The 27506-nt window shown below is 33.9% G+C and overlaps 1 protein-coding gene across 1 annotated transcript in view; it reads left to right on the forward strand.

Annotated features, from left to right (window-relative positions):
• LOC143069527 (uncharacterized) overlaps positions 1 to 27506 on the forward strand; it is a 52450-nt gene that overhangs the window by 8434 nt on the left and 16510 nt on the right. The window contains exon 3 of the mRNA XM_076244206.1: positions 16181 to 16296. Within this exon, the coding sequence (XP_076100321.1) occupies positions 16181 to 16296 (116 nt within the window). The remainder of the gene's footprint in view (positions 1 to 16180; positions 16297 to 27506) is intronic.

A 27506-nucleotide genomic window follows, 5' to 3' on the forward strand; every position in this document is an offset into this window, starting at 1 on the left:
TTAGGAATTCGGGGCCAAAACAAGCATTTTTGTAGTTTCCGGATAATAACTTGTGTGTAAGTGTATAAATCTATCTGCAATTGTACCACAAGGTTCCATATCACAAAAGGGAAGGCTGGAAATGAGTTTTGGGGTAACTGCCCAAAACGTTCAGGAATAAGAGGCAAAAAAGAGGCAAAAACAAACATTTTTCTAGTTTCCAGACAGTAACTTGTGTTTAAGTGTATGGATCTCTCTGAAATTCTACTGCAAGGTATCATACCATAAAGGGAAGGCTGAGATTAATGGATTGATTTTTTTTTCATAATTTTTTTTTCCCTTAAAATTTCAATTTTTCCATTGATTAATTCTGATCGATATATAAAAGCAAAAAAATACAGATATGGCAGGAGATACACACCAAACAGGATGTATGAATTGTTATATTTAGTATTGTGCAATAACACAGTATTGCTCAATAGCAAGAAATCTTCAATTGCATAGTATTGCATAATATCACAGTATTGCGCAATAGCAAAAAAATCAATTGCACAGTATTGCGCAATAGCCAGAAATCTTCAATTGCACAGTATTGCGCAATAGCAAGATATCTTCAATTGCACAGTAGTGCGCAACAGCAAGAAATCTTCAATTGGGTCAAGATGCGTATTAGTTTCTTCAAATGCGGTAATGGTAACGTTTTCTTCTGTTGTTCAGTCGATATCGTTAACTTGGATATATGTGATGGCTCGTTTCGAAGCTGAGACATTTTCACATATATGGTTAAATTTTTGGGGTAAGAAGTGAGATTACTTTTTCCCTAAATTAGCAAACCCCGAGTATCCTTTTGTGATGCGGCTCCTCGTGGAAAAAATTTCAATTTTTAACACAATAAGTTCTTTGAAAAATTAATACTTTGAACACATTTATTAGCTCCATAGATTTTACACATTTATTCTTTGTTCTCCTACTTTCTTAATTAACACAAATGGTTAAGCTCAGTCACTTGTTTATTATAGAAAAGTGTCAAATATCACTGCACAGAGATTTTTTGTTTACACGTGACTTTTGAGTTCCTCATTCCAAGGCGCATTAGTGATATTGTCCCAATTGCACAGTATTGCGCAATAGCAAGATATCGTCAATTGCACAGTTTTGCGCAATAGCAAGAAATCTTCAATTGCACAATAGCAAGTAATCTTCAATTGCACAGTTTTGCGCAATAGCAAGAAATATCTAATTGTACAGTATTGCGCAATAGCAACAAATATCCAATTGCAAAGTATTGTACAATAGATAGAAATCTTCAATTGCACAGTATTGAGCAATAGCAAGAGGTATGCAATGGCACAGTATTGCGTAAAAGCAAGAAATCTTCATTTGCACAGTATTGCGCAATAGCACAGTATTGCACAATATCACAGTGTTGCGCAATAGCAAGAAATCTTAAATTGAAAATGATTTCAAATATTTCAACCCATTTCAAATTTTAAAGATCTTTCACCAATTTATTTTGTGTCAGAAACCTATATGATGTCAAAAAAGTTATGACAATCAAAGTTCTGACAGTATGAAGCTTGGACAGTGTCTCCAAACTTGCACCAACTGTTCAGGGATCAACCTCTGCGGTCGTATCAGGCTGAGCTCGGTGAAGCATTTTATTCTTGTTATTTGCTAAAAGTGTCAGGTCAATGAGTGGCAAAAAAGTAGTTGACGTATGTTCAAACCACGTTACTCAATTTTAAATATGCGAACAAAGTGAAAACTACAGGAAATCGCAATAACAGGGTTAATATATGCAAAAGAAGTATACCGCTGTTCAAAAGTCATATATCGATTGAGCGGAATCAAATCCCGTTTACAAATCAAAACCGAGGGAAACACATCAACTATAAGGAAAACAACGGAAGAACAGAAACACTGAAGTGCAGCAAAAATAAACGCCAATGAAACATACATAGAAACGAACTACTTAATAACAACTGCCATATTCCTGACTTGGTACAGGACATTTTAAAAAAAACATGGTAGGTTGAACCTGGTTTTATGGCTAGCCAAACATTCCGCTTATATGACAATGTTAAAAATACCGTTAAAATGAAAACATTACGTGAATGGAATACAGTACAAATAAATGCAAGAACACTCATAGGGTGAAATACAAAAAACAAATAATAAATTAGTACATTTCGACATGTAAACCCAAAAATAACATCGAACACATAAAATTAATGTACGACAGTTCACAAATACAGCAAAAAAGAAATATATGAACAGTGCGTCACACAATAGTATCAACGCCACTACAAGTGACGTCGGATGTAAATTTCTAAAAATTGAATATAGAATCGGTATTAAGTTTGTAATTATATATTGAGTCACTGATAAGGTCTTTGCATCTGAAATAAACACATTTATTCTAAAACCAGTTGTTGGCATGATACGGGTTATGTTCGTCTCATATATTTTATGATGGTATGATACTAAACCCCTAACGGGAGGGATTATACTTGATTTTCATATGATAAAGACGTAATCTTTCAATCAGTTTAATTGAGGTCTGGAGCTGGCATGTCAATAACTGCTAGTAGTCTTTTGTTAATCAATGTATCATTGTCATTTTGCTTAGTTTCTTTTGTTACCTATTCTGACATCGGACTCGGACTTCTTTTAAACTGAGTTTTACTATGCTTCTTTCTATGTGTTTCTTTATTCTGCATTGGCTAGAGGTATAGGGGGAGGTAGAGATATCACAAAACATGTTTAACCCTGCCGCTTTTTTTGCGCCTGTCCCAAGTCAGGAGCCTCTGGCCTTTGTTAGTCTTGTAAGTTTTATTTTATTTTAGTTCATTTATATGTTTTTGGAGTTTAGTATGACGTCTATTTTTACTGAACTAGTACACAATTTTATTAAATGGACCAGCTGAGGCCCACCACCGGGTGCGGGATTTTTTTCGCTACGTTGAAGACCCATTGGTGACCTTCGACTTTATCTGCTCTTTGGTCGGGTTATTGTCTCTTTGACATATTCCCCATTTCCATTCTCAATTTTATTTGATGTATTTTCTAACAATTACAAGAATATTAATATAGCGTCTTGTTATGAACGATCACCCGCAATGGAAATCAAAACCCAGCCAAAATGTCACAATATTGTAGGACACAGTCGGTAATTTGACAGATCAGGTGACGTTTCCAGTATCGTATAAAATCAGTCTTTGGTGTTGGGAAACCGATAACTCTGAGTGTAAATTTTATATTTTCTTCCATAAAAAACTGCTTGAACAGTATGTGCCCTTTAAGTACATCCTAGTTTATAGAGTGTTGTGTATTTATTCATAATGTGAAGATGCATACACATTATCTATCAAAACTATAAGTTTGATACTACTAAGAAATATATGCCACTTCACATTAAATAACTTGGCAAGTTGTATTTTATATATCAGAACAATTGGTATGAATTCTGCTTTATTAAATAAAAAAAGTAGGCTAGTTGAGCTGCACAATTATTACCCGTTGAAATACAATTTATTTTATTAAAGTCATATAGAACGAGTTTCTTGTAATTTTCCTGAATGCACGGTTTTTTATACGACCGCAAATTTTTTTTTTCGGTTCGTATAATGCTATGATGTCGTCGTCGTCCGAGGACAAATTTGGTTTCCGGACAATAACTTTGGTTTAAGTGAATAGATTTCTACGAAATTTCACAAGAAGGTTTAAAACCAAAAAAAGGAGGGTTGGGATTGATTTTGGGGGTTATGGAACCAACTGTTTAGGAATTTGGTGCCATAACAAGCTATTTGTAGCTTCCGAACAATAACCTGTTTGTAAATGTATGGATCTCTCTGACATTGTAACACAAGGTTCCATATCACAAAGGGAAGCTGGGATTGAGTATGGGAGTGATTGCCCTAAACATGCAGGAATTGGGGGCTAAAAAGGGGCCAAAACAAGCATTTTTCTACTTTCCAGACAATAACTTGTGTTTAAGTGTATGGATCTCTCTAAAATTGTACTACAAGGTTCCATACTACAAAAAGAAGACTGGGATTAAGCTTGGGGGTAATTGCTCCAAAAGGGGGGAGCAAAAAAATATTGGGGGATGGGCTTCAAAGTTTTTTAAGGGGTTCATAAATTTTTTCAAAATTTTTCGAATTCACAGCATTGTGCAATAGATATTTAAGATCTTTGACCACATTTATTTTGTGTCAGAAACCTATATTATGTCAAAAATGTTATCACAATCCAAATTCAGACAGTATCAAGCTTGAATATTGTATCCAAATGTGTCCAAACTGTGCCGGGGTCGACCTCTGCGGTCGTATCAGGCTGCGCTCAGTGAAGCATTTTATTCATTTTTATTAGGAATCTATAACGTAGATAAACTTATAATATTTCATTCAGTGATTGTTAATCACAAGCTAATTAACTTTTTGGTTTACTGCTGAAGTTGAAGGATCATTACATTGATAAACAATCAACACAGAGCATGCGGAAGAGCATGCGGATCACGTGACAAATAAGTAAATTGATAGAGCCATGATACATTTTTAATATTTTCGATGCGTTCTAATTTTTGTTAATTAAACTTTTCCTTAACAGTTGTTAAATGATTTGCTGTATTCATTTTGTTCCTTAAGAATCAGTTACTACTATTTAATTTCCAGTGTTCATTTGTTTACATTCTTTAATCATGGCTTTCCCACTAGTATAGATAATGCACAGCAAAGGTGTGTATTAACTACCTCAGATATACTGCACAATTCAAATCTATTTTTACCTTTAGAAGCGGTTCCTGGATTTTGAAAGGGACGTTATTCTACAAAATTAAAAAAAAATATCACCGAGCGTAGCGAGACTAAAAGCAATATTATTATATCACTATGCTAAAACTTGATAATTTGTCCAATCCAAGGGTGAACGACCTATTCGCCCCCATTCCTGAATTCACCATATGCCTTAAAACTACGACAAAATTAAACTTTTTACAAACATCGTAGTTCCAAAATAGGAAAAAAAGAAAGGTCTCTCATTCCTTTTTTTATCTAAGCTTGGACATAAGATATTTCATCATATTTTGTGTACAATTCGTAAATCTTAAATTTAGTGTTTTAAAGTCAGAAAGATATTTCTGCCAAAAGAGATATGAATCTTAGAATATCCAAATAACAGAATCTGATTTGGATTAGTTTTAGAGTCAATGGAATTTGTAACGAATTTTTGAATATCTATTCATATAAAGTGACTATTTTTGGATCGAATTTAATGAGGATGGAAAAAGCTGGAGATCAATCAGACTTCTTTTAGATGGACGTGTCTTAAAAATTAATACAGTAGAAACAAAGAAATTTGTGGGGTTGAGGGAGTAAAAGATTGAAAGAGAAATGTATTTTCTGTTTATTTAACATTTTAAATTTAGGTATTATAACATCTTCCTCGGTTCATCATTCTCTAAGCATATCATTTAGGGAACGAAATTCAAAAGCAATTAATCCAAACTCAATAACCCTTTTGTAACGTGTCTGGGGTCCGTACCCGAGTTGATTCTCGAGATCTGAGACTTTTGTATATATTTTTTTTCTTTTGTTTATAATTCCTCTTTAACTCTCTCGGCTCATTAAAGCTCCTCCAGCTCAATTATTATTCAGCCCAACTGGCTTACTGACTCTAAAGGTAAACAAAATAGCAAGATCTACTTGCTCACTAGCTCTGTAGCTCCACTGGCTCACAATATTTCTATCTCGAATAGTTAACTCAAACGGCTCGCAATTTTGTTGCTCTTTCCGCTAGGTCGCTATCTTAATCAACGAAGCACTCTTAGCTCTTTAGCTCTTCCGTTTCTCTCGATGCAGCTCACTTATAGCTTAAGATAATTCTTCTGCTAAGTTTCAGTTATTGAAAAGACTTGAGCAGTGAATCCAATCAACCATGGACGAAATCCCCTTAATTGGACTGTGTCATATAGAGGATACCATAGTTGCAAGGGATGGCAATTAATTAAACGATTACATCTTATTTCAAGGAAGATAGTATGGTACCCGATGACCATGAAAATACCAATTATATTGGTATTGCATCTCACGCCGAATTCTTCATTCAAGTTCACTCAATTGCCAATTTATAAAATAGTCCGAGATATGCATACCCACTCGCATTGGAGAGTAGAATATAGTCTGAAATGATGCAAGTTATCAAATGATTAACCTCACTGTAACTTTAATAAAAATGTAACTTATAGTTTAAGGTAAGTATTAAGTCAGATAAAGAAATTCTAACTGTACCTTTTAATTCCCAATGTTTTGCTGTTTAAGATTAAAATACGAAAGGAGATAGTAACTACTTACTTCGCCCTTTTTAATGTATAGTCGTTCCAAAGCTATTCGTCACACTTTCAGTTATGATTTTTTTCATACACCGATCATTTGAAATTACACAATTTGTTAAAGTCTTAATCGTCACTAACTTAATAAAAATTGGAAATAAATTTAACAGAAACGATAAAAAAAAACTACCATTAAATCGCAATTTTAGAATAAGTCTAAATATAAAAAAAGAAGTTAATTTAATACTTACCAAAGTCGTATTTCCCCCTTCCTCTCATTACCCTACAAGAAACTTTCCTAGGATCCGTGGATTGCGGAAATCGTCCACACTTTTAAAACGTTCACGTAAATTGATTGCGTCATGTGTTAAAACAGTAATTGGCCAATCAAATCGGTATATACGATTTAATCTGCACGCTCTGGATGACCCTTTAACCCGAACTCCTACGTCGTTCGGGTTAATTTGGGAAACCAGAGCCTTGCAGATTAAATCGTATATACCGACTTGCTTGGTCAATAACTATAACTCATATGCCAGTTGTATTTTAAAAGATAAATGTGACTACTAGCTATTGAGAATCAAATAATGTACTTTTCTGCATTTATTCGTTTAAAACTATTGTCTGATCGGTTGTCAGGGGGAATTTTCCAAAGTTCAAAAACATTCTACTTAAATATTTAGTGGAAGGGCAGGCTACAATTTTTCAGAGGTTGAAGACTAACAACACTAGACAACATATACAAACAATGAAGTTTTGTTATGAAGTTGTGCATTTTTCAGATCTATTTGTGAAGTCTGTCGTCAAGTACTTTTAGTAAAAATTAGTTATGCCAACACACCTACTCTGTTTCTAATGACTCATTAGAAAGGTATTTCACTTGACCCATATATTTCATTTTAGTACTGTGAATTTTAGATGTAATTAAATCAACCTGTAGCCTAAATATATAAAAATAATAGAATCTAAAGCGAGATGCTGTCTTAAATATGTTTGTCATATATGTTTTCAAGACAAAGTAGTCATCTCAAACTCGCCTGAACAAAAACAAAAGGTGTACTCTTTTCGATGAAGTTATTGCCCATTTATAGGATTTTTTCCAAAAAAAAAACTCTCGCTGGGGGCAGATTTGCAATTAAATGCTTTGGAAAGATCAATTTATTATCTTTCTGTGAATTATTTTTTCAGCGGAATGTATGCTTATGCACATAACAGATCCACATGTTTTTAACACCTACCACAATCGACTGTTTTATGAAAATGTATCTTTGATTTAAAAGTTTACAAATATCTCTAACTCGTTACTATAATTCAAATAAGATGCATAAAATCCTAAATTATGCACCTTCATTTTAACTTTTTAAACGCACAGATATAGATGTAAACAAATCAGATATATCTATTTGACCTTTTTTATACGCCCGTCAAAATTTTTACGGGAGGTATCATGGTATACAAATGGTCGGCGTCCGTCTGTCCGTCGTAAACAAGTTGCATTGTAACATGGAACAACTTATCCAAATTACATGAAACTTAACATAGTTGTTTCTTATGATATCAAATGATCTGTATACTTTTTGGTGAAAATAAGATTAAAACTTTTTGAGTTACGGGACTTTGTAACTAAAACAGGGGTGTGTTTTTTCACATGTCTCAAAAACGATTTATGATTATTGCTTTAAACTTTACACACTTAGTTATATTAATCTAAAGATCTGTATACTTTTTGGTTTATTTTAGAGGTATTGAGTTTTTTGTAAAAAAAAAAAAAGGGGGGGGGGGTTCACATGTCGCGCCGTATCTCAGAAACTATTTATGATTATTGTATAAAACTTCACACACATGACGACGGGCGTATCATGCGCTCGTGGCGCAGCTGTTTATTTTATCTTCTCTAACAAAAAGTTCCATTTCTTTTGTTTAATTTCAACGGGAGCACTACGTTTGCGCGCATTTGGGGATTAAAATGTTTTACGTTTGCGCGCAGCTTTTGATTACATTTGCGCGCATTAATTTTACAGGTAAACTGAGGTAAAATTATCATTTTAAATTAAATCATAATTAAATAATAACTTTTCATTGACGGAAATTTCAGTTACTGTCCTGAATATTTTGAACAACTTTACACTTTTCATGGATTTAAATTGGGACATTATGTACCACTAGTATTTGCTCTCTTACCATCCAAATCAGAGGAAATTTACACTGTTTAGCTCAACATGATACCTTATCTTTGTTGTGTACAGACAGAAACATTATGTTTAAACCAATGATCGTGCATATTGACTTTGAAATCGCAATGCCCAATGCATTTAGATCTGTGTTTCCTGATACTAGAATAGAATGCTGCCGTTTTCAATTAAGCCAAAGTTGGTTGCGCAAATTCAGAAACTAGGGATCAAATTTATTAGTTCATAGTGTGTTAATTTAGGTTTTTTGATTAGTTACACCTTATATTTTATCGTGTGTTTTTCTATATTGTTATGTTATACTATTGTTTCAAAAAAGGGAGAAGCTTTGGTACCATTAAAACGTTTAATCCCGCTGCAAATGTTTGCACCTGTCCTAAGTCAGGAATCTGATGTACAGTACGTAGTTGTCGTTTGTTTATGTAATTTATACGTGTTTCTCGTTTTTTATATAGATTCGACCGTTTGTTTTCCCGTTTTAATGGTTTTACACTAGTAATTTTGGGGCCCTTTATAGCTTGTTGTTTGATGTGAGCCAAGGCTCCGTGTTGAAGGCCGTATATTGACTTATAATGTTTTACTTTTATAAACTGTTATATGGATGGAGAGTTGTCTCATTGGCACTCACACCACATCTTCCTATATCTACAAAATCCCACTTCAACCTCCTCGTCGGTGAGCAGGGGACTTAGACTAACGAAGGGGGTACTTATACTTGTAAACAGAACAATTTAATGAATAAATAAGTATTATTATCTGTATTTTACCTGAGTTTACCTGTCAAAAAAATACGCGCAAATGTAATCATGCAATAGCTGCGCGCAAATGTAATGGTAATGCGCGCAACCGTAATGCACCGATTTCAACTAGGTATCTGAAATTGGGGATTAATTGGGGAAGGAGATGTATAGAAATAACATTTTTTTTTTCTTCAAATTTTGGGAAAGATAGCTTCTCATTTAAAACATTGACAAGTTCGACCATCAGATAAATCTGAAATCGGAGACTTTTAAATATACTCAGTTTCTTTTATTTTGATGATTCCTTCATCAATGAATATATGAATATATTTGTCACTTTTTAAGATATATTGTACAGATATTGCTTTATCTAGTGTTTTGTATACTATTCTTTGTTGGGTTTTTCGCCATGGTGTTGTCGTTTGTCTTTGACGTATGAACTCTGATTCTACCTTTGATATTCACGGGTTGTTGTCTCTTTGACACATTCCCCATTTCCATTCTCAATTTTATCTTCCTTCTTTTTTAGATCAGTAAAATTAACTCTGAAATCAGTGTTTCACAGTCAAACCAGATAATAATTATTTTTTTGCCATTTCGGCCAAAAAAGAAGTGCATTTCAGAATATCCACATGAATATAATCTGATTTGGATTAGTTTCGTGCTTAATGGAATTTATTACGACTATTTATATATATTTATTTACTATGTGTGCCTTTTAGGTGACAATATTGAGATCGAATTTAATTTGTATCAAAACGGCGGAGGGTATAAGCCGCAGATCAATCAGATTTTGTTTAGATCCGACATGTCTTCAAAAATTAATACAGTAGAAAAAAAAACAGTTTGTCAATTTCTAATTCGTCACTTATTCATATAAAAATTGTGAATAAATTTAACATGTTTAACAGAACCGATAAAAAAAATATACCATTAAATCGCAATTCTCCAAATAATGTAACATTTTTTTTACAATTTAGGAAGAAGCCTAAATATGAAAAAAGTTAATAATTTAATACTTACCAAATTTTAACTACATAACAGCGTATTTCTCACTTTCTTTATCACCCAAGAAATTTCGTAGGAGCCGTGGATTGCGGAATGTCGTCCGTATATTTCCAAATGTTCACGTAAATGGCTTCATGTGTTAAAACAGTTAATCTAATTATTGAACCAATGCATGCAAATACACTTATTCTTCTGTGCACAATTTTATCATTTTTTACGCATCCATTTCGTATAATTGTCAAAAAAAATATTTCACTCGGTCAGTGTTGTGAAAATATGTCAGCTAATTAATTGTCGTGTTTTGAAGCCGAAGTTTATCGATTGTCACCTTTGTAAACAATCAACAAAAAAGCATGGATATTCAGGTAAACACGTGTATAACATGTATGATGAGATATAGGCCGTGTTCACATTGTCCTAAATTCGGTGTTGTGTTAGTGTAACTCACACGTAAACTAAACACAATTGCGTTCCCATTGATAAAACTCAATGTTTACATGTAGTTTAAATCATGTTTTATCTACACACAGTCAATAGTCAATGTAGGCCTTGTGTAGGTTAAGTGTACACAAAACTAGGCATTTAGGACATTAGTTTTACCGTGTATATATTTAAGGAGGAAACTATTTTTGAGTAAAATTGATATTGTTGATAATTATAAGTATTATAGTTCAATACAGAAATTGTTGTCTAAATTTTACAGATTTTTTTTGGTTAAAAAAAATAAACGTACTTTATTAACCCCTGATCCAGACTCAAAGCATGATTGCTGAACCCATAAAACAGCAACCAATTGATTTTCGGGGGGGGGGGGGGGGGGGGGGCTATTATAGTTGAGTATAAAACATAAGGCAAGGGGTGGGGGGAGCTATGGATAATGTTTTGGAAACAAAAAGTTTCTAGTTTTTGGCCCTGAAAAAAAATTTGTTTGTTTCACCCTCAGCGGCCACTATCCAGGTGTAATGATAAGTCGTTATCCTAAGGCTATTTTTTTCTTATTTTTTCTGTACACTTAGCTTTCATTTTTTATTACCATGCATTGTCAAGCTTGGTAACTAATAATTATTTGTTAGTAACTAAATGTACGATGCTGTCCCATACTGAAACCTTCTGACCTTGTTTGTTTACATTTAAATTTCAATGGCGTCAAAATCACGTGATGTCAATTCGTTCTACCCAATCAAATTGCTCTACTGTCAATTAGGGGATTTTCCAGTCTACGGCAATTACGTTATTTCTTTGTGGGATATTGCTTCAAAATAGTTTGCAATAATTTTGGGTTTTATTCAACAGGAAAACTCTTTTTTTGCCATCCCTTTTGACATCAATGGAATTCTGTATGAATATTTATCTACAGTCATGATGGTCAGAATATCGATCTTTTTATAATGAATAAAAAGAAAATTCTATGAAAAATAAATGTAAATTATTTTTCATTAACCTACTCTATATTCCTGTACAAAATTATGGCATGGGCATCGTTTTTTCAATTAATTTTCCTTTCATTTTGGTTGGGCTTTTTTCGCGGGAAAACCGCGAAAGACGTAAGGAGCATGTCATTTTAAAATTCCTAAAAATACGATTTGCTTGACCTGTATTGCCTGCCACAAGATTGATGACGCTGAATGAAATGTACACAAAGCAATGGAGGCCGGAAGTGGGATTTTGTGAAGTTCTAGAATGTTTTTAGACATTCGGAAGTCGGGATTGAAACGGGCATTAGAAATTTGGCATTTTTTAGCAATAATTGAAAACAACAATGAAAACTTACCTTCAGAAATGTTTTTTTATTCAAAAGTGCAGAAAAAACGTATTCTACATTGTTTTTCTACGCCGGAAGTAGCGTAGTGACGTCAATGCGGAGTTTCCCCGTGTGTTAAGTTCAAACACAAATACCTAACGAACTGACAAGATGAACGATTTTAGACTACGGTAATGCTAAAATTGATTTCGACTTGTTACCAACATTTGTCCTGAAAAAAAAAATCAATAACCCACGCCCCTACCCCCCCCCCCCCCTCTCCAAAAAATGAAGTTAATAGTTGCTGCCTGATTCATTTTGAAAAGGTCTTCCCGAATCGGCTTGACGTACTCATAAATATTCGCCACTGGTCTTTACTCAAACAACGATTCACGCCTAAATGCACGACTAAAAAAAGTGTGAGGTAAATGATACGTTTGTCTAGTTTCTCAGATCCGTTAAATAACACTTAAAATAAATTTAAAAAAAAACGTTACCCTATTGCTTTACCGAATACTCCTTATTAAATATCATTTGAAACAAACAGAAAAGATAAAAATGTAGTGATCCCTAATATCTCAATCCTTTTTTCGGCTGTAAGCACGATGCTGCAGCTAACGTTTTCTAATGCGTAATCAAGACATCTCTAGTATATTCAAACTACTGCAAATTATAAAAATGGCTTTCATAAAGTAGCAACCACTTAACTTAAAAAATGGGGGAGGGTTATTTTTTTTTATCTGAGTCAGATTTTTTTTTTCGCGCGAACGTTTTTATTCCTTTTTTTCGATGCTGGTGATCAAATACTTTTTTTTTAAATAACACTATAATGTATGGGGAAACTCTTGATTCAGAATATTTTTTTTATCATCTGTATGACCATTTTTTTTTTTTTTTTTTATCAAATTGGGGATCGGAATATTTCCATTCCCACCCCACCCCCCATTTTGAGTCAAATGATTGTTCCTTTACCGCAACAAAAATTGTCCCAAAATTTTGAATTCAGTTCTACGTAATGAACATTTAAATGACATATAGTTTACAAGTGGGAACAAATCTTATGTACAGGTAGCTAAACAAGGTGTATAGATGTGAACAAATGTAATGTGAAACCAGTGTACACTACACTAAACTAATTGTAAACATGTTTACTCTACACGGCGATGTTTACTTTTGTTGACTCTCTCTGAATATTTGGGTTCCCCTTCGCACTTGCGTATCGCGATTACGAGATTTTTACGAGAAAAGTCACGATGAGGTAACAGCATACGGAAAGTTTGGACAAATAAAGGAATTCACTTCAGAAAAAAGTATATGTACATAGGTTTCCATTTATCCATTTAGTTATAAAAACATATGCATCATTTTTTTTTAATTTGAAGTTTCATATGACTTTAACTTTTCATTAAAAAAGCTCATTATATATACAAGACTTCTGAATCAGTACGTCAGACCTGGGCTCCAATCAAACATTTGGATACTAAAGAAAACAAAATTCAAAAGTGTTTCGAATGACTTAGTTAATTTCTGATAATTACAGTATCGAGGATATTCCATGTCACAGAAACCATAACACGGTATATCTACAGTAGAACTTTGAATAGATTTATGTATTGATGATAGCATTATGATGAGATACATTGTATCTGTAGTTTGCAAAATGTTGTTAATATTGAATTTATTAGTCCCTTGGCAAGTCAAATATGTTATCCTAATTTCACATATAAATTAATACAAACTTAGGATTAAATAGGTTTGAAAAAGGTAGAACGAAAGCAAATAACAAATTAGTACAAATAAGAATGTTTAAAGGGGATAAAACTTGTGCATTTTTAATCTCCTCCTAATGTTTATGCAACATTGAAACAGATCGGTGCAAAGTTCTTATGCACTTGAAGGCATGTAGTAATAATTCTGCATTTGACACTTTTATAGTTGTAATACGAATGACTTCGCTGTTGTTTGAGTGTTTTCCCCCGTGCGACCCGTCGCTGGGGACACAGAAATATTGGGCCCTCCGTCCATGCGTCTGTCCGTCCGGTCTTATAAGAACTCCAATATAAAATTGAGAATGGAAATGGGGAATGTGTCAAAGAGACAACAACCCGACCACAGAAAAAAACAACAGCAGAAGGCCACCAACAGGTCTTCAATGTAGCGAGAAATTCCCGCACCCGGAGGCGTCCCTCAGCTGGCCCCTAAACAAATATATACTAGTTCAGTGATAATGAACGCCATACTAATTTCCAAATTGTACACAAGAAACTAAAATTAAAATAATACAAGACTAACAAAGGCCAGAGGCTCCTGACTTGGGACAGGCGCAAAAATGCGGCGGGGTTAAACATGTTTATGATGTACATTTCTTGCCTGATTTTCATAAACTTATAACATAGGTTAAGTCAGTACTGTCGCGGGCAAGTTCTTAAGATAGTGTCGATCAAATATTTATATATTATAAGAGTATGGTATGTTAATAAGTTCCCTACCAACGAACGAAAATTTTTGAACTCAGTCAGTCTGTCCATCCGTCAGTTCGGCAAATTAGTTTTCCACACTTTCTTTCTTCGTGCTTAAAGATATTAATCTGATATTTGATTTATATTTTCCTTATGACTTTTTATAGATCAGGGTTGATTTTTTTACTTTTTGAATTCTTAAACCAAAGTTATGGTCCATAGACTTCACTCAAATTTTCGCACTCTTTCTTGGTTCATGAAGATTATGATTTGATAATGGGTATAAAGTGTTACAAATCAAGTGCGAATTATGTACCGGCCTGATGAATTTGTGCAGAGTTTTGGTCCTTGGACTTGAAAAATTCACTCAAGTAAACAGTGTTCATACCCTTTTTCACCATGTTTGCCTTGATATTTGTTATATGATGAACTTCATGACATGTTACAAATAAAGTATAGGACTTTGTTCCAGTATAATGAATTTTCAACCGGTAATACTCGCAGAAGGCTTGTCGTTTGGAAAAAATAGCATTGTGCCCCGCGCACTGTGTTTGATTGGGTTTGGAGTATGGGGCTAAGAAAAATCAGGCGTCAAGGCGTCCATCTGTACGTGCGGTCGTGTTAGCGCTCTCGTGTGTACAATTCTTGCAAGATTTGTATAAAACTAATATAATAGTTCTATATTAGCAATGTTACGGACAAGTTCAAAATCAGTGCCAAATAACTATTTTGAAAAGATTTGTTATCCCTGGAAATATTAATGATATGAAATATTGCTTTCTTACCGCTCTCATGTGTACAATTCTTGTCAGGTTTTAATCAAGCAATATCATAGATTTTTTACCAGCAATGTCTGGGGAAATTTCGAATATCAGTGGCGATCAAATATTTTAAGAAGAGTTATGCAAGTGAACTTTGAAAAAATATTGCATTTGCTATCAAGACTTAAATATTTTATTAAAAGTTCTAAGGAACAAAATAATAAGTTATTTTTAGTTATTGTCCATGGACAGATACAATGTGTGCAACGCGGGGGACATAGTTATCCTGTTCCGTTATATAATTTAAGAATTAAGCTACAAATTTCGGATGTCTTTGAAAAATAAATCTACTTCTTCTAAGAAACTCATATAAAATTGAAAAAGGGGCCCAAATAAGCATTTTTGTAGATTCCAGACAATAACTTGTGTTTTAGTATAAATCTCTCTGAAATTATATCACAAGCTTGTATACTACAAAGGGACGATTGGGATTGACTTTGGGGGTTATGGCTTAAACCATATAGGAATTAAGGACAAAAAAGGAGGGAAACAAAGTTTTTTTCTGGTTAAAGGATAATTAAGACAACGAAGGCAGTGTAAGGGAGGCAATCCAAATTCATTTAAAGAACAATGTTGTGCATGTTTGATTACCACCCTTACAGTGCTTGTTCAATATGCATTAAGAAATGTTGAATTGTATTGAGGTAGTTAGCTGTCAATTCGCAACAGAATAGTGTATTGCACAAAAGGGAAAAAAATTAATATAAATTCAAATGATATAACCAATTTCAAGGTTCTTTGACTACATTTATTGTGTGTCAGAAACCTGTTATGTGTCAAACATTTAATTACAAAATTATATTCCAAATTCAGACCTGTATCAAATCTATCCATATTAAATTTAAACTCATAAACATGAAAAAAAGTTGAGATGAAAGTATTTGAATTCAGTTTCTTGGTGTAATATCTTTACAGCTATTCTGAAGCATTGGATTGACTCTATTTTGACCTACTGTGTAGATGTATTTGTTGATGAACACAAACTACCGAAGATATTATTTGCAGCAACCCATGGTGATGCCTTTCCTCGAGTAAGTTATAAAACAGCAGGTAGATGTTTGATTATATCAGTCTCGAACCAATGAGAGTGCAGCCCATCACACTATTCAACCACAGTGGTGGTATTTCCCTTCCCCTTTTTCACACACAACACAATTTATCAGTACATGTATTACAATAGGTACTAACTTACCCCTTCTGGCAGACTTTATGCCCCTGTCGTAGCGGAGGGGGCATATAATTTTACCCTTGTCCGTTTGTACGTACGTCCGTTCGTCCCAACGTTGGTTTCCGTTCTCTTACTTTAGTTTTTCATTTCCGTTCCCTGACTAAGTTAGCCTCACCCAAATGGTATGTGTTTTATACACAATGCATATTACCATAAAACACAGATCTTAAACAAAATTTTGAATTTTGTCTCTTATACTGTTCTAGAGTTATACCCCATTATAAATAGAAAACATTGCTGAGTTTTTCGTTTCCATTCTCTAACATTAGTTTCAACCAAATGTTATGAATCTTATACACAATGCTTATTACCACAAAACACAGATTTTCAAATTGCAGTGGAGTCACTTATACCGTTCGAGAGTTATACCCCTTACAAATGGAGAATGTTTCCGTTCTCTAATTTTGCAGTTTGCCTTAACCAAATGTTATGAATCCTATACACAATGCTTATTACCACAAAACACAGATCAAGTTTGAATTTTGATGGTGTCACTTATACTGTTCTGTGCCTTAATAACGTTATATGCAAGCGGTCATCATCTGTGTTCCATGGACAATTCTCCATTTATTTATTGTTTGTATTTATATAAAGCATTTATCAGTTAGAAATGTCTCATAGACAAAAAGATAAAAGTTCTTTCATCCCATTCAATTACCCACATTCAGTAAATGCTTACATCTCATATATCTTGTGTATCTCATTGTGGACGTCATATTAGAATATTTCATTTTATATCTAGTGTTAAAATTGTATCCAAGGATTTTTTTTACCAACACATATTATTACTGGTGCAACAAAATGAACACATGGGTAAAATGTTGTTTCTGGCTTATTTCTAGACAACTAAAGCAATTGCATGGGTAGAATTGATCAGGAAGTCAAGTCTTATATCCTGCGACATCTTTTTTTAGCTCACCTGGCCCAAAGGGCCAAGTGAGCTTTTCTCATCACTTGGCGTCCGTCGTCCGTCGTCGTCCTGCGTCCGTCGTTAACTTTTACAATAATCTTCTCCTCTGAAACTACTGGGCCAAATTTAACCAAACTTGGCCACAATCATCATTGGGGTATCTAGTTTAAAAAATGTGTCCGTTGACCTTGCCAACCAACCAAGATGGCCACCATGGCTAAAAATAGAACATAGTTGACCCCTTAAGGAGTTATTGCCCTTTATAGTCAATTTTTGTCAATTTTTCGTAACTTTTTGTTATCTTGTACAAAAATCTTCTCCTCTGAAACTACTGAGACAAATTTAACCAAACTGGTCCACAATTATCATTAGGGTATGTAGTTAAAAAATGTGTCCGATGACCCTGCCTGCGAACCAAGATGGCCGACATGGCTAAAAATAGCACATAGGGTAAAATGCAGTTTTTGGCTAAAATCTCAGAAATCAAAGCATTTAAAGCAAATCTGACGAGATTAATTTTTTCGTTAGGTCAAAGTCTATCTGCCCTGAAAATTTCAGACTAATCAGGCATCCCGTTGTTGGGTTGCTGCTCCAGAATTGGTAATTTTCAGAAAATTTTGCAGCTTTTGGTTATTATCTTGAATATTATTATAGATACAGATAAACTGTAAACGGCAATAATGTTCAGCAAAGTAAGATCTACAAATAAGTCAACATGACCAAAATTGTCAGTTAACCCATTAAGGAGTTATTGCCCTTTATAGTCATTTTTAACCATTTTTCTAAAATTTTTGTATTCTTTTAAAAAATCTTCTCCTCTGAAACTACTGGACCAAATTTAACCAAACTTGGCCACAATAATCATTTGGGTATCTAGTTTTAAGAATGTGTGACGTGGCCCTGCCAACCAACCAAGATGGCCGCCATGGCTAAAAATAGAACATAGGGGTAAAATGTAGATTTTGGCTTATAACTCTAAAACCAAAGCATTTAGAGCAAATCTGACATGGGGTAAAATAATCTATTAGGTCAAGATCTATCTGCCCTGAAATTGTCAGACAAAACAGACAACCTGTTGTTGGGTTGCTGCCCCAGAATTAATAAATTTTAAGGAAATTCTGCAGTTTTTGGTTATTATCTTGAATATTATAATAGATAGAGATAAACTGTAAACAGCAATAATGTTCAGCAAAGTAAGATCTACAAATAAGTCAACATGACCAAAATTGTCAGTATCCCTTAAGGAGTTATTGCCCTTTATAGTCATTTTTTACAGTTTTCATAAATTCTTGTAAATTTTTAGAATATATTTTCCACTGTAATTGCAGGGCCAATGTTCATTATAGATAGAGATAATTGTAGCAAGAAGAATATCTAGTAAAGTAAGATCTACAAACACATCATGATCACCAAAACACAATTTTGTCATGAATTTATCTGTGTCCATTGTTTAATATGCACATAGACCAAGGTGAACGACACAGGCTCTTGTGAGCCTCTAGTTTTCTTGAAGTAAAGAGGTTGCTCCTTTGAGAAAGTCATTTTGGATGATTTGCAGTAGTTTAAAGTTGTCTCGATCACGCATTAAAACGTAGGCTGCATCAGCGTGCTTACAGACGAAGAAAAAGAATTGCGATGTTAAGGATCCTTACATTTCTATATTTTCTGATTGTTTCAAATGGTATTTTTTCTCCAATGAGTATTTGCCAAAGGGAGGGGGTAATGTTTTTATTTTTCATTTATAATTGTATTTTAACGGATCTGAGATACTACACAAACAAACAATTAACCTCAACCTTTTTTCAGTAATGCATTTATGAGTGAATACTTGTTTTAGTAAAGACCAGTGGCAAATATTTCTGTCAGTGTGTACGTCCAGTCGATTCGGGAAGACCTTTTCAAATGAATTATGTGTTCGGCAATGCTGATGGATGAGTCTTGGTAAGGGATGTACCGTTAATAAGGCTACGTAAACTGTGTTTATAACAAATAAATATATCAGGTTTAGACAAGTATGTCTGTAAAGAACTTTATTAATAAGTGTTATAAGTATCAATTTTATAGAAATTGTTTCTTTTGTAAATGAACATGGGAAAATTAAAGTTTTGAATCCCTAGTTTTGTGTACACTTAACCTACACAAGGCCTACATCGACTATCGACTGCATGTAGACAAAACATGATTTAAACTACATGAGCTTTATCAATGGGAACGTAATTATGTTTAGTTTATGTATGAGTTACACTAACACAACACCGAGTTTAGATTTTAAAATGTGAACACGGCCTTATACTATAAGCAGTATGTCAACTAAATTTGGTATTTATAATTATTCTTAGGTGAGCATGTCTGCACGTCAATATTCATCTGACCTTGTCCTCATTTCAAGGTTCATTGGTTAAGTTTTCATGTTTATATCTGTTTCTCAGATGCTATATTACAATAAGCAATAAGTCAACTATTTTTGTTGTATGGATTGATTGCATAATGTTTATGTTGTATGGATTGATTCATCTGGCCTTGACTGCATTTTTATTGTTTGTTGGTCAATGTTTTACTAATTATGTCTTTTTATTAGTGTTGTCAACGGTTAACCGGTTAACCGTTTGAACGACCGAATACCGAATACCAAAAACGATAACCGGTTAACCGGACTTTTTTTCAATTTTGATAGATTTGATATAAATTTGTATTGAAATCATTATAGTTATGTTTTCTTTCAATATTGTCGTCGTGGTAATTAATTTGATAGATCAATTGTCCAGTATATTGATTGCTATTTTTAATCCAAAAAATATATAATTAATCAGAACTTTTCTCTCTGCTCGGGGCAAGATCTTAAGGAAACATAATTAGTATACATGTTTTTTAACAGTAACTTTAAATCAGTAATACGATCATTTTACGATTTACTTCATTATTTTATTTTTGTTTTTATATTGTAGACATTCGTGCAAGGCTTTGTCATACTTTAAACGAAATGCTAACTCAAAAACTGTGAAATGCAAACCAATATGAATATAATCAATGTATTTTTGATAGTACGAGTAACAAGCTTTGGCTTAATCATTTCAAACTGAAACACTCCACATTATTTTCGGATACAACAAGAGAAAATGAAAGAATCATCGGTTTAAGAGATATTAAATTCTACGGGATCAAGGACTTTTTTTTATATTTTTCAATCTAAAGTAAGAACAAACGCCATAGTTGATACGGTGTATTTGATTATTAAAAGTCAAACTTCGCCAGGAATCTTCACCGACAAGCCTTATAATACCAAAGGACAAACTTTAATTAATCGCATTTTAAAAACGTAAATGTATGACTTGGATGGAAGGTTGTCACATTAACACTCATACCACATCTTCTTATATCTATGTGTAGGGTACTATAGATAAGGCCTTCAAACATCAACTTAATCTACCGGTTAAAAGTTTTTATCTTATGCTTTAAGTAATATACTAACTACTTGTATATTATGTGTAAGGTATGAAATTAAATTTGTTTCTTTGCCCCACCTAGGGGCATTATGTTTTTCGATCTGTGCGTCCGTCCGTCCTGTCCCGCTTCAGGTTAAAGTTTTTTGTCAAGGTATTTTGTTGCTGAAGTTGAAGTCAAATCAACTTGACACTTAGTACACATGTTCCCTATCGGATTGTAAATTAGAATTTTAACCCAATTTCACGGTTCCCTTAACATAGAAAATGATAGTTCGAGTGGGTCATCCGTGTACTATGGACACATTCTTGTTTCTTTGTTGACATAGATGTTCTTTTTATAATGATTAAGATTATAGCAAAATGTTAACTGCTGTACCCCAGTTGTTGACATTTTTACCTTTTACTCAAACATTTCTAATCGGATTTTGCGAAGATCAATGGTTTAATGATTTGTGGATGTACGGCGGGAGGCTGCCAACGTGTCAGTTTATTAATATGAAAACGATTAGACGAAACATTTTCAAATTTATATATGTTTTTTTTCTCTGACTGAATTAAGGTCAGGTTTAGTTTAAACGATTTTAGCTGTTCTCGTTGTTGATTTGTTGAGTTGTAGACCAGGGCCGTAACTACCTATTGTAACGAAAATCGGTCATAGCTTATTTATTTTTATGTGAATCACCAGTTGTCTTTCCCTGTTAATTGTGTTTTATATGTATATAAGTTTCTCCATAGTTGGAGCACCATGTATTACTTAAAACACCCCTAAAATTGGTATAGTCTTGATTTTCACCCCTTCAAGTATAATGGACCGTTCCATATGGTAGTATATAAGCCAGCTCAAGACAGAGAAACTTTGTCAGTTATATGTGGACCGTTGAAGTGTTAACATCAGGATTAAATATTCCAACTGGTAAGTAGAGTGAAATAAGTGATTCCAAAGGATATATAAATAGTGTTCGGATTTATATGTGGATGTTGCAATAGTGATTGTGATACAATGTATAAAGTGAATCTGATATATATAAGTGATTTGTATTAATGGGAATACAAGGTGTATACTTGCTGGTGTTGCAAGTTGTACTATGTGGAAGTGTGAATACTTCATAGATTTGTATTAGTGAAAATACAAGATGTTTATTTGCTGGTGTTGCAAGTTGTAATATTGTGGAAGTGTATTCGTGAAAGTGCACTGTGTTAAACCTTACCAGTTGGATAATATTCATTGTGTGGGAACTCAAAAGGATAATTAGTGCGTGAGTTCAGCTGTGTTTATATATATATTCCTTGTGAATTAAACATTGTGCAAGCTAGTGTAATTGTGTCATTGTGTTATTGTGGTTAGTTACAGACTAACAAGGTGATACTACATATGTGTGGATGTTGTAAATAGAAGTTGTATATATGTGATTTTGTGTTCATACGTTTTATGTGATACTTACTTGTTGATGCATGTTGCAAAGTAATCTGTTGGTGACATGGTGTTATAAAGGGCTGTATTCATGTTGCATAGTTATATATTAGTGACATTGTGAATAAATCGGTCTGATACATGTTGCATAGTGATTGCAAAGTGACATTGTGTGTATATATTCTGTAATGAGGCAGTGTGTTTATGCATTGTGAATGAGTTACTTCACCTTGCATTTTGATTCATGTGCATTGTGCTGTGTATATAGTTTTTGTTTTGAATCAATTTAAGGATGTGTTAATTGTTTTGAATAGGACAACTGGTTGTGGTGAAAAATTGAGCTGAACACTTGAAATCCTGATTTATTCAGATACGGATCCATTGATCGCCCGGTTACACGTTACAAATTTGGTGGCAAGCGGTGGGATTTCATGTGTTGATTTCGTTACTGTAAATACTTATATGAACATGATGAATGTATGATTGAACCAGTTGTAATATTTCAAAGTTATTTGTGTGTTGTGTTTGTAGTCAAAGTATAGTGCATTTTTTTTAAGTGAGAAGTAACATTAAGTCAGACTGTCAGTTGAAATTGAAATGGGTAGAAAATCTGTTTGATTTGGAAATTGGACATTTATCAAGTGAAATTGAAAAATTGAAATATTGTTTCAGACAAAGTTTTGACGTGCAAATTCATCCTCTTATTCTTTGAATACAAAGGGAAAATGATTCAGGAATTAAAGATAGCGTTTAATTAATAAGAGATACTGTACTGTTTAGAAGAAAGTAATCGTGAGCCTGAAAAGAGGAATCATTTCGTGGTAAAGGATCAATGTATATGTGTATATAGGTAGTTTTGTAGTTTGGAAGTGTATATAGTGTACATAGTTAAATTTGAGTCCGTCGGATGGGGACGTTAAATCCGAGGTCCCATGTACAGGAACGTGTCACGCCCTGTGCATGTAAAAGACCCCTCCTGCAGATTTCGTTAAGAGTAGGCTCCTTGGGGCCGCTGCAGAGGCAAAATTTGTTCGGGACCTTTTAAATTAATCTTTGGCAGTGACGCTCAAAATTACAGACGTTAATGAGGAAGGAGGTTAATGTTGGAAACAAGGATATTTTGAAATAGGAAGTTTTAAATTGTTTTATTCGGAAATTAAAGAGAAATACTGTGAATATTGTTTGTGCATAGAAGAAAGTTCAATATGTTTGATATGGCTGACTGGAATTAGGACATATGTAGACTTTGTTTCTACGGGTTGTGCCTTGTGATGTCATCAGTTAAGACCTGATGGACAAAAGGGTAGCCTGACGTTGTGGTCAGAAGATATGTCCAATGGAAATAGTGACTGCACTATGGTAAGAGTTTGGGTATGAAAAATGACCACTTTGATAGATGATTTATCAGCATGTCAGATATATTCAAGGAGTCATGCGAGGACGCATGATTTTTAAGGCGTGGGTGGTGTAACGAAAATCGGTCATAGCTTATTTATTTTATGTGAATCACCAGTTGTCTTTCCCTGTTAATTGTGTTTTATATGTATATAAGTTTCTCCATAGTTGGAGCACCATGTATTACTTAAAACACCCCTAAAATTGGTATAGTCTTGATTTTCACCCCTTCAAGTATAATGGACCGTTCCATATGGTAGTATATAAGCCAGCTCAAGACAGAGAAACTTTGTCAGTTATATGTGGACCGTTGAAGTGTTAACATCAGGATTAAATATTCCAACTGGTAAGTAGAGTGAAATAAGTGATTCCAAAGGATATATAAATAGTGTTCGGATTTATATGTGGATGTTGCAATAGTGATTGTGATACAATGTATAAAGTGAATCTGATATATATAAGTGATTTGTATTAATGAGAATACAAGGTGTATACTTGCTGGTGTTGCAAGTTGTACTATGTGGAAGTGTGAATACTTCATAGATTTGTATTAGTGAAAATACAAGGTGTTTACTTGCTGGTGTTGCAAGTTGTAATATTGTGGAAGTGTATTCGTGAAAGTGCACTGTGTTAAACCTTACCAGTTGGATAATATTCATTGTGTGGGAACTCAAAAGGATAATTAGTGCGTGAGTTCAGCTGTGTTTATATATATATTCCTTGTGAATTAAACATTGTGCAAGCTAGTGTAATTGTGTCATTGTGTTATTGTGGTTAGTTACAGACTAACAAGGTGATACTACATATGTGTGGATGTTGTAAATAGAAGTTGTATATATGTGATTTTGTGTTTATACGTTTTATGTGATACTTACTTGTTGATGCATGTTGCAAAGTAATCTGTTGGTGACATGGTGTTATAAAGGGCTGTATTCATGTTGCATAGTTATATATTAGTGACATTGTGAATAAATCGGTCTGATACATGTTGCATAGTGATTGCAAAGTGACATTGTGTGTATATATTCTGTAATGAGGCAGTGTGTTTATGCATTGTGAATGAGTTACTTCACCTTGCATTTTGATTCATGTGCATTGTGCTGTGTATATAGTTTTTGTTTTGAATCAATTTAAGGATGTGTTAATTGTTTTGAATAGGACAACTGGTCGTGGTGAAAAATTGAGCTGAACACTTGAAATCCTGATTTATTCAGATACGGATCCATTGATCGCCCGGTTACACGTTACACTATGAGGCAGGGGAGGCAACTGCCTCCCCTGAATTTTCTACACCAAATAGAATAAAAATGAAATATAGACAATATATACACGAAGAACTTGAATTTATATTATAAACAACACTAGCTTACAGTTTTAACATTGTTATCATGATACGTGATATGTCTGTCATTTTCCGGATTTTTGATCGAAAGTAAACCGTTTCAGTATTTATTTATTTTTTTTTTTCGTGTGGCCGTCCGTCTGTTATTCAGTATTCGTACAATAACACATATGAAACTTTGCTATCGACAATTTTGAATAAAACATAACTATTCACATTTATCTAGGGGCTCAATTAAGCAGAGGAAGTAACCTTTGTATTGTGAATCTTTTAAGATATCGGAAATTCATTACCGGCTGAATCAGCTGTTGGGTCGTTTTTTAACGTCTCCCGATCGTACGAGAACATTATGGTCAATGCCTCCCATTTGTTGCAGCAGGGATTTTCTATACTAAGTATATACTAGCATAGAAAGTACCTGGTTGTAGTTATTAACATGTCTGTTCAGCTTTCAACAATATTGAAATTCAAGGTCCTCGATAAAAAAAAATCTTGCGTTCTTTAATCTTGCTTTATATGTTTTTTTAACTTACCAGTTTGATTTCTAACAAAAATATCTTTAAATACAGATAATAATTGTTTGCATAAAAATTGCTCCCAGGATCCAGCAATACTGATGTTTCTTATAGTCACGGTCAGGAAATCGAAGGAAAACTGGTTATTTTTAGCCATTTTACTAAGAGAAAAAAATCGGCGGCCACGATGAATTTTAATGTTAATAATTATAAGTCAAAGTACGGCCTTCAAGACGGAGCCTTGGCTCACCCCGAACAGCAATCTCAGCTTGTTTTTGCATAAAAATTGCTTCCAGGTTCAAGCAAAACTGACGTTTCATAAAGTAAGGAAATCGAAGGGAAACGGGTCATTTTTAGCCATTGACTGAGAGAAAAAAAATCGGCGGGGGGCTGTGCCCCCAACCCCCCTATCTTGGGGGCCTCAATCGGCGGCCCCCAAAACCCTGCCTCCCCTGAATTCGAACCCCAGTTACGGCCCTGTAGACCTATGCAGTAGCAAAAGTGCTTATTATTATATAAAATTTAGCACTTCATGTTGTGATTAACCATCTTTGCCGCAAGATTATTATTTTCTACTTAGTATCAAATTAATATAGAGATCTATTTTGTTACACCTTGTGGTCAAATTATTTGTCAATCGTCAATGATCCCTCTACAACGAAATTTGTTACATGTACACGTATAAAATTGCGGTTTGTATCCAACGAAATCATAGGTTTGAACGTTGTTTTAAATGTAGATTTGTTTATATATATATATGCCGTATATATTATGTACTGTATTACGACGGTAGATTAAAACTGACGAGGAAAGGTAACACCCGGCTACCGAAAGCTTCAATTTTGTGAAACCAATGTTGTCGAGTGGTCTAGCACTTCGGATACAGCGCTGGTGATTTTAGGTGTCACGATATCTCAGTAGCTCGAATCCCGGCGAGGGAAGAATATTGGGCTGATGTTTAGACGAATAATTTTGGGCTCTTTTATCAAATTGGTTCACATTGAGGTCCGAAGGGTCCTAAATTAATATTTTGTTTGATTTCATCAAAATTGAATTCCTGTTGGTCTTTGATATGCTGATTCTAACAATGTACCTAGATTTTGGATATTTGACTATAATAGGTATGATGTGTCTAATATTCAAACAATCCAAATTCAGAGCTGTTTTATGCTTAAATGTAGTGTTCATACTAACACAACTGTTCAGGGTTCGACTTCTGCAGGAAATCCGGTTTGCTTTCACTCTGACTACCTCCAGTTGTCAATATAATGGATTTTTTTTGTAACTGTCATACGAGTGAGATGTTTCGCTATTGAACAAGGTTTAATCCACCATTTTTTGACATACGGAATTGCCTGTACCCAGTGAGGAACATGACAGTTGTTTCCATACGTTTTATGTGTTTGATTTTTTGATTTTGCCCTTTGATAATGTACTTTCAGTTTGATTGTTGAGTGTATTTGTTATTTAACGAGTTTTCATAATAAGTAAAGCAGGGGGGATATTTAAACGTGTGGACTCTTGTTGTTTAATATCTTGAAAACTGTAACAAATAGAGAGAACTTTTGAATAGGAAAAATGACTTGGAGCCCTCAATGCTCGCCAACTTCGTGCTCTCTGTGGTCTTTTTAACTTTATTTATTTGCACGTCACTGATGAGTTATTTGAAGTCGATATTGCGTATGGCGTACACAATTCTAGTCCTGGTGTCTATGGTGAGTATATTAATAAATTTAAAGGAAAATTGAGGTAGTTACTATCATGACTATGTTGAGCCCAATCAGTTCTGAACATGGCCTGGATGATAATTTTGTTTACCTTTTTGCCCATTTAGTAAAAAACTATAGTGGAAAGAAAGATACTCCAAGGAAAATTCAAAACGGAAAGTCCTTTATCAAATGAACAAACATTGCTACTAAAGGTAAAAATAAATATCAAAATGGCATATTGAAGCAAGTTAGCGATTAATGCTCTAGGGGTCACCTTGTTCTGATTTG

Source organism: Mytilus galloprovincialis, chromosome 3 (genome assembly GCF_965363235.1).
Source record: "Mytilus galloprovincialis chromosome 3, xbMytGall1.hap1.1, whole genome shotgun sequence".
Classification (NCBI taxonomy): Eukaryota; Metazoa; Mollusca; class Bivalvia; order Mytilida; family Mytilidae; genus Mytilus; species Mytilus galloprovincialis.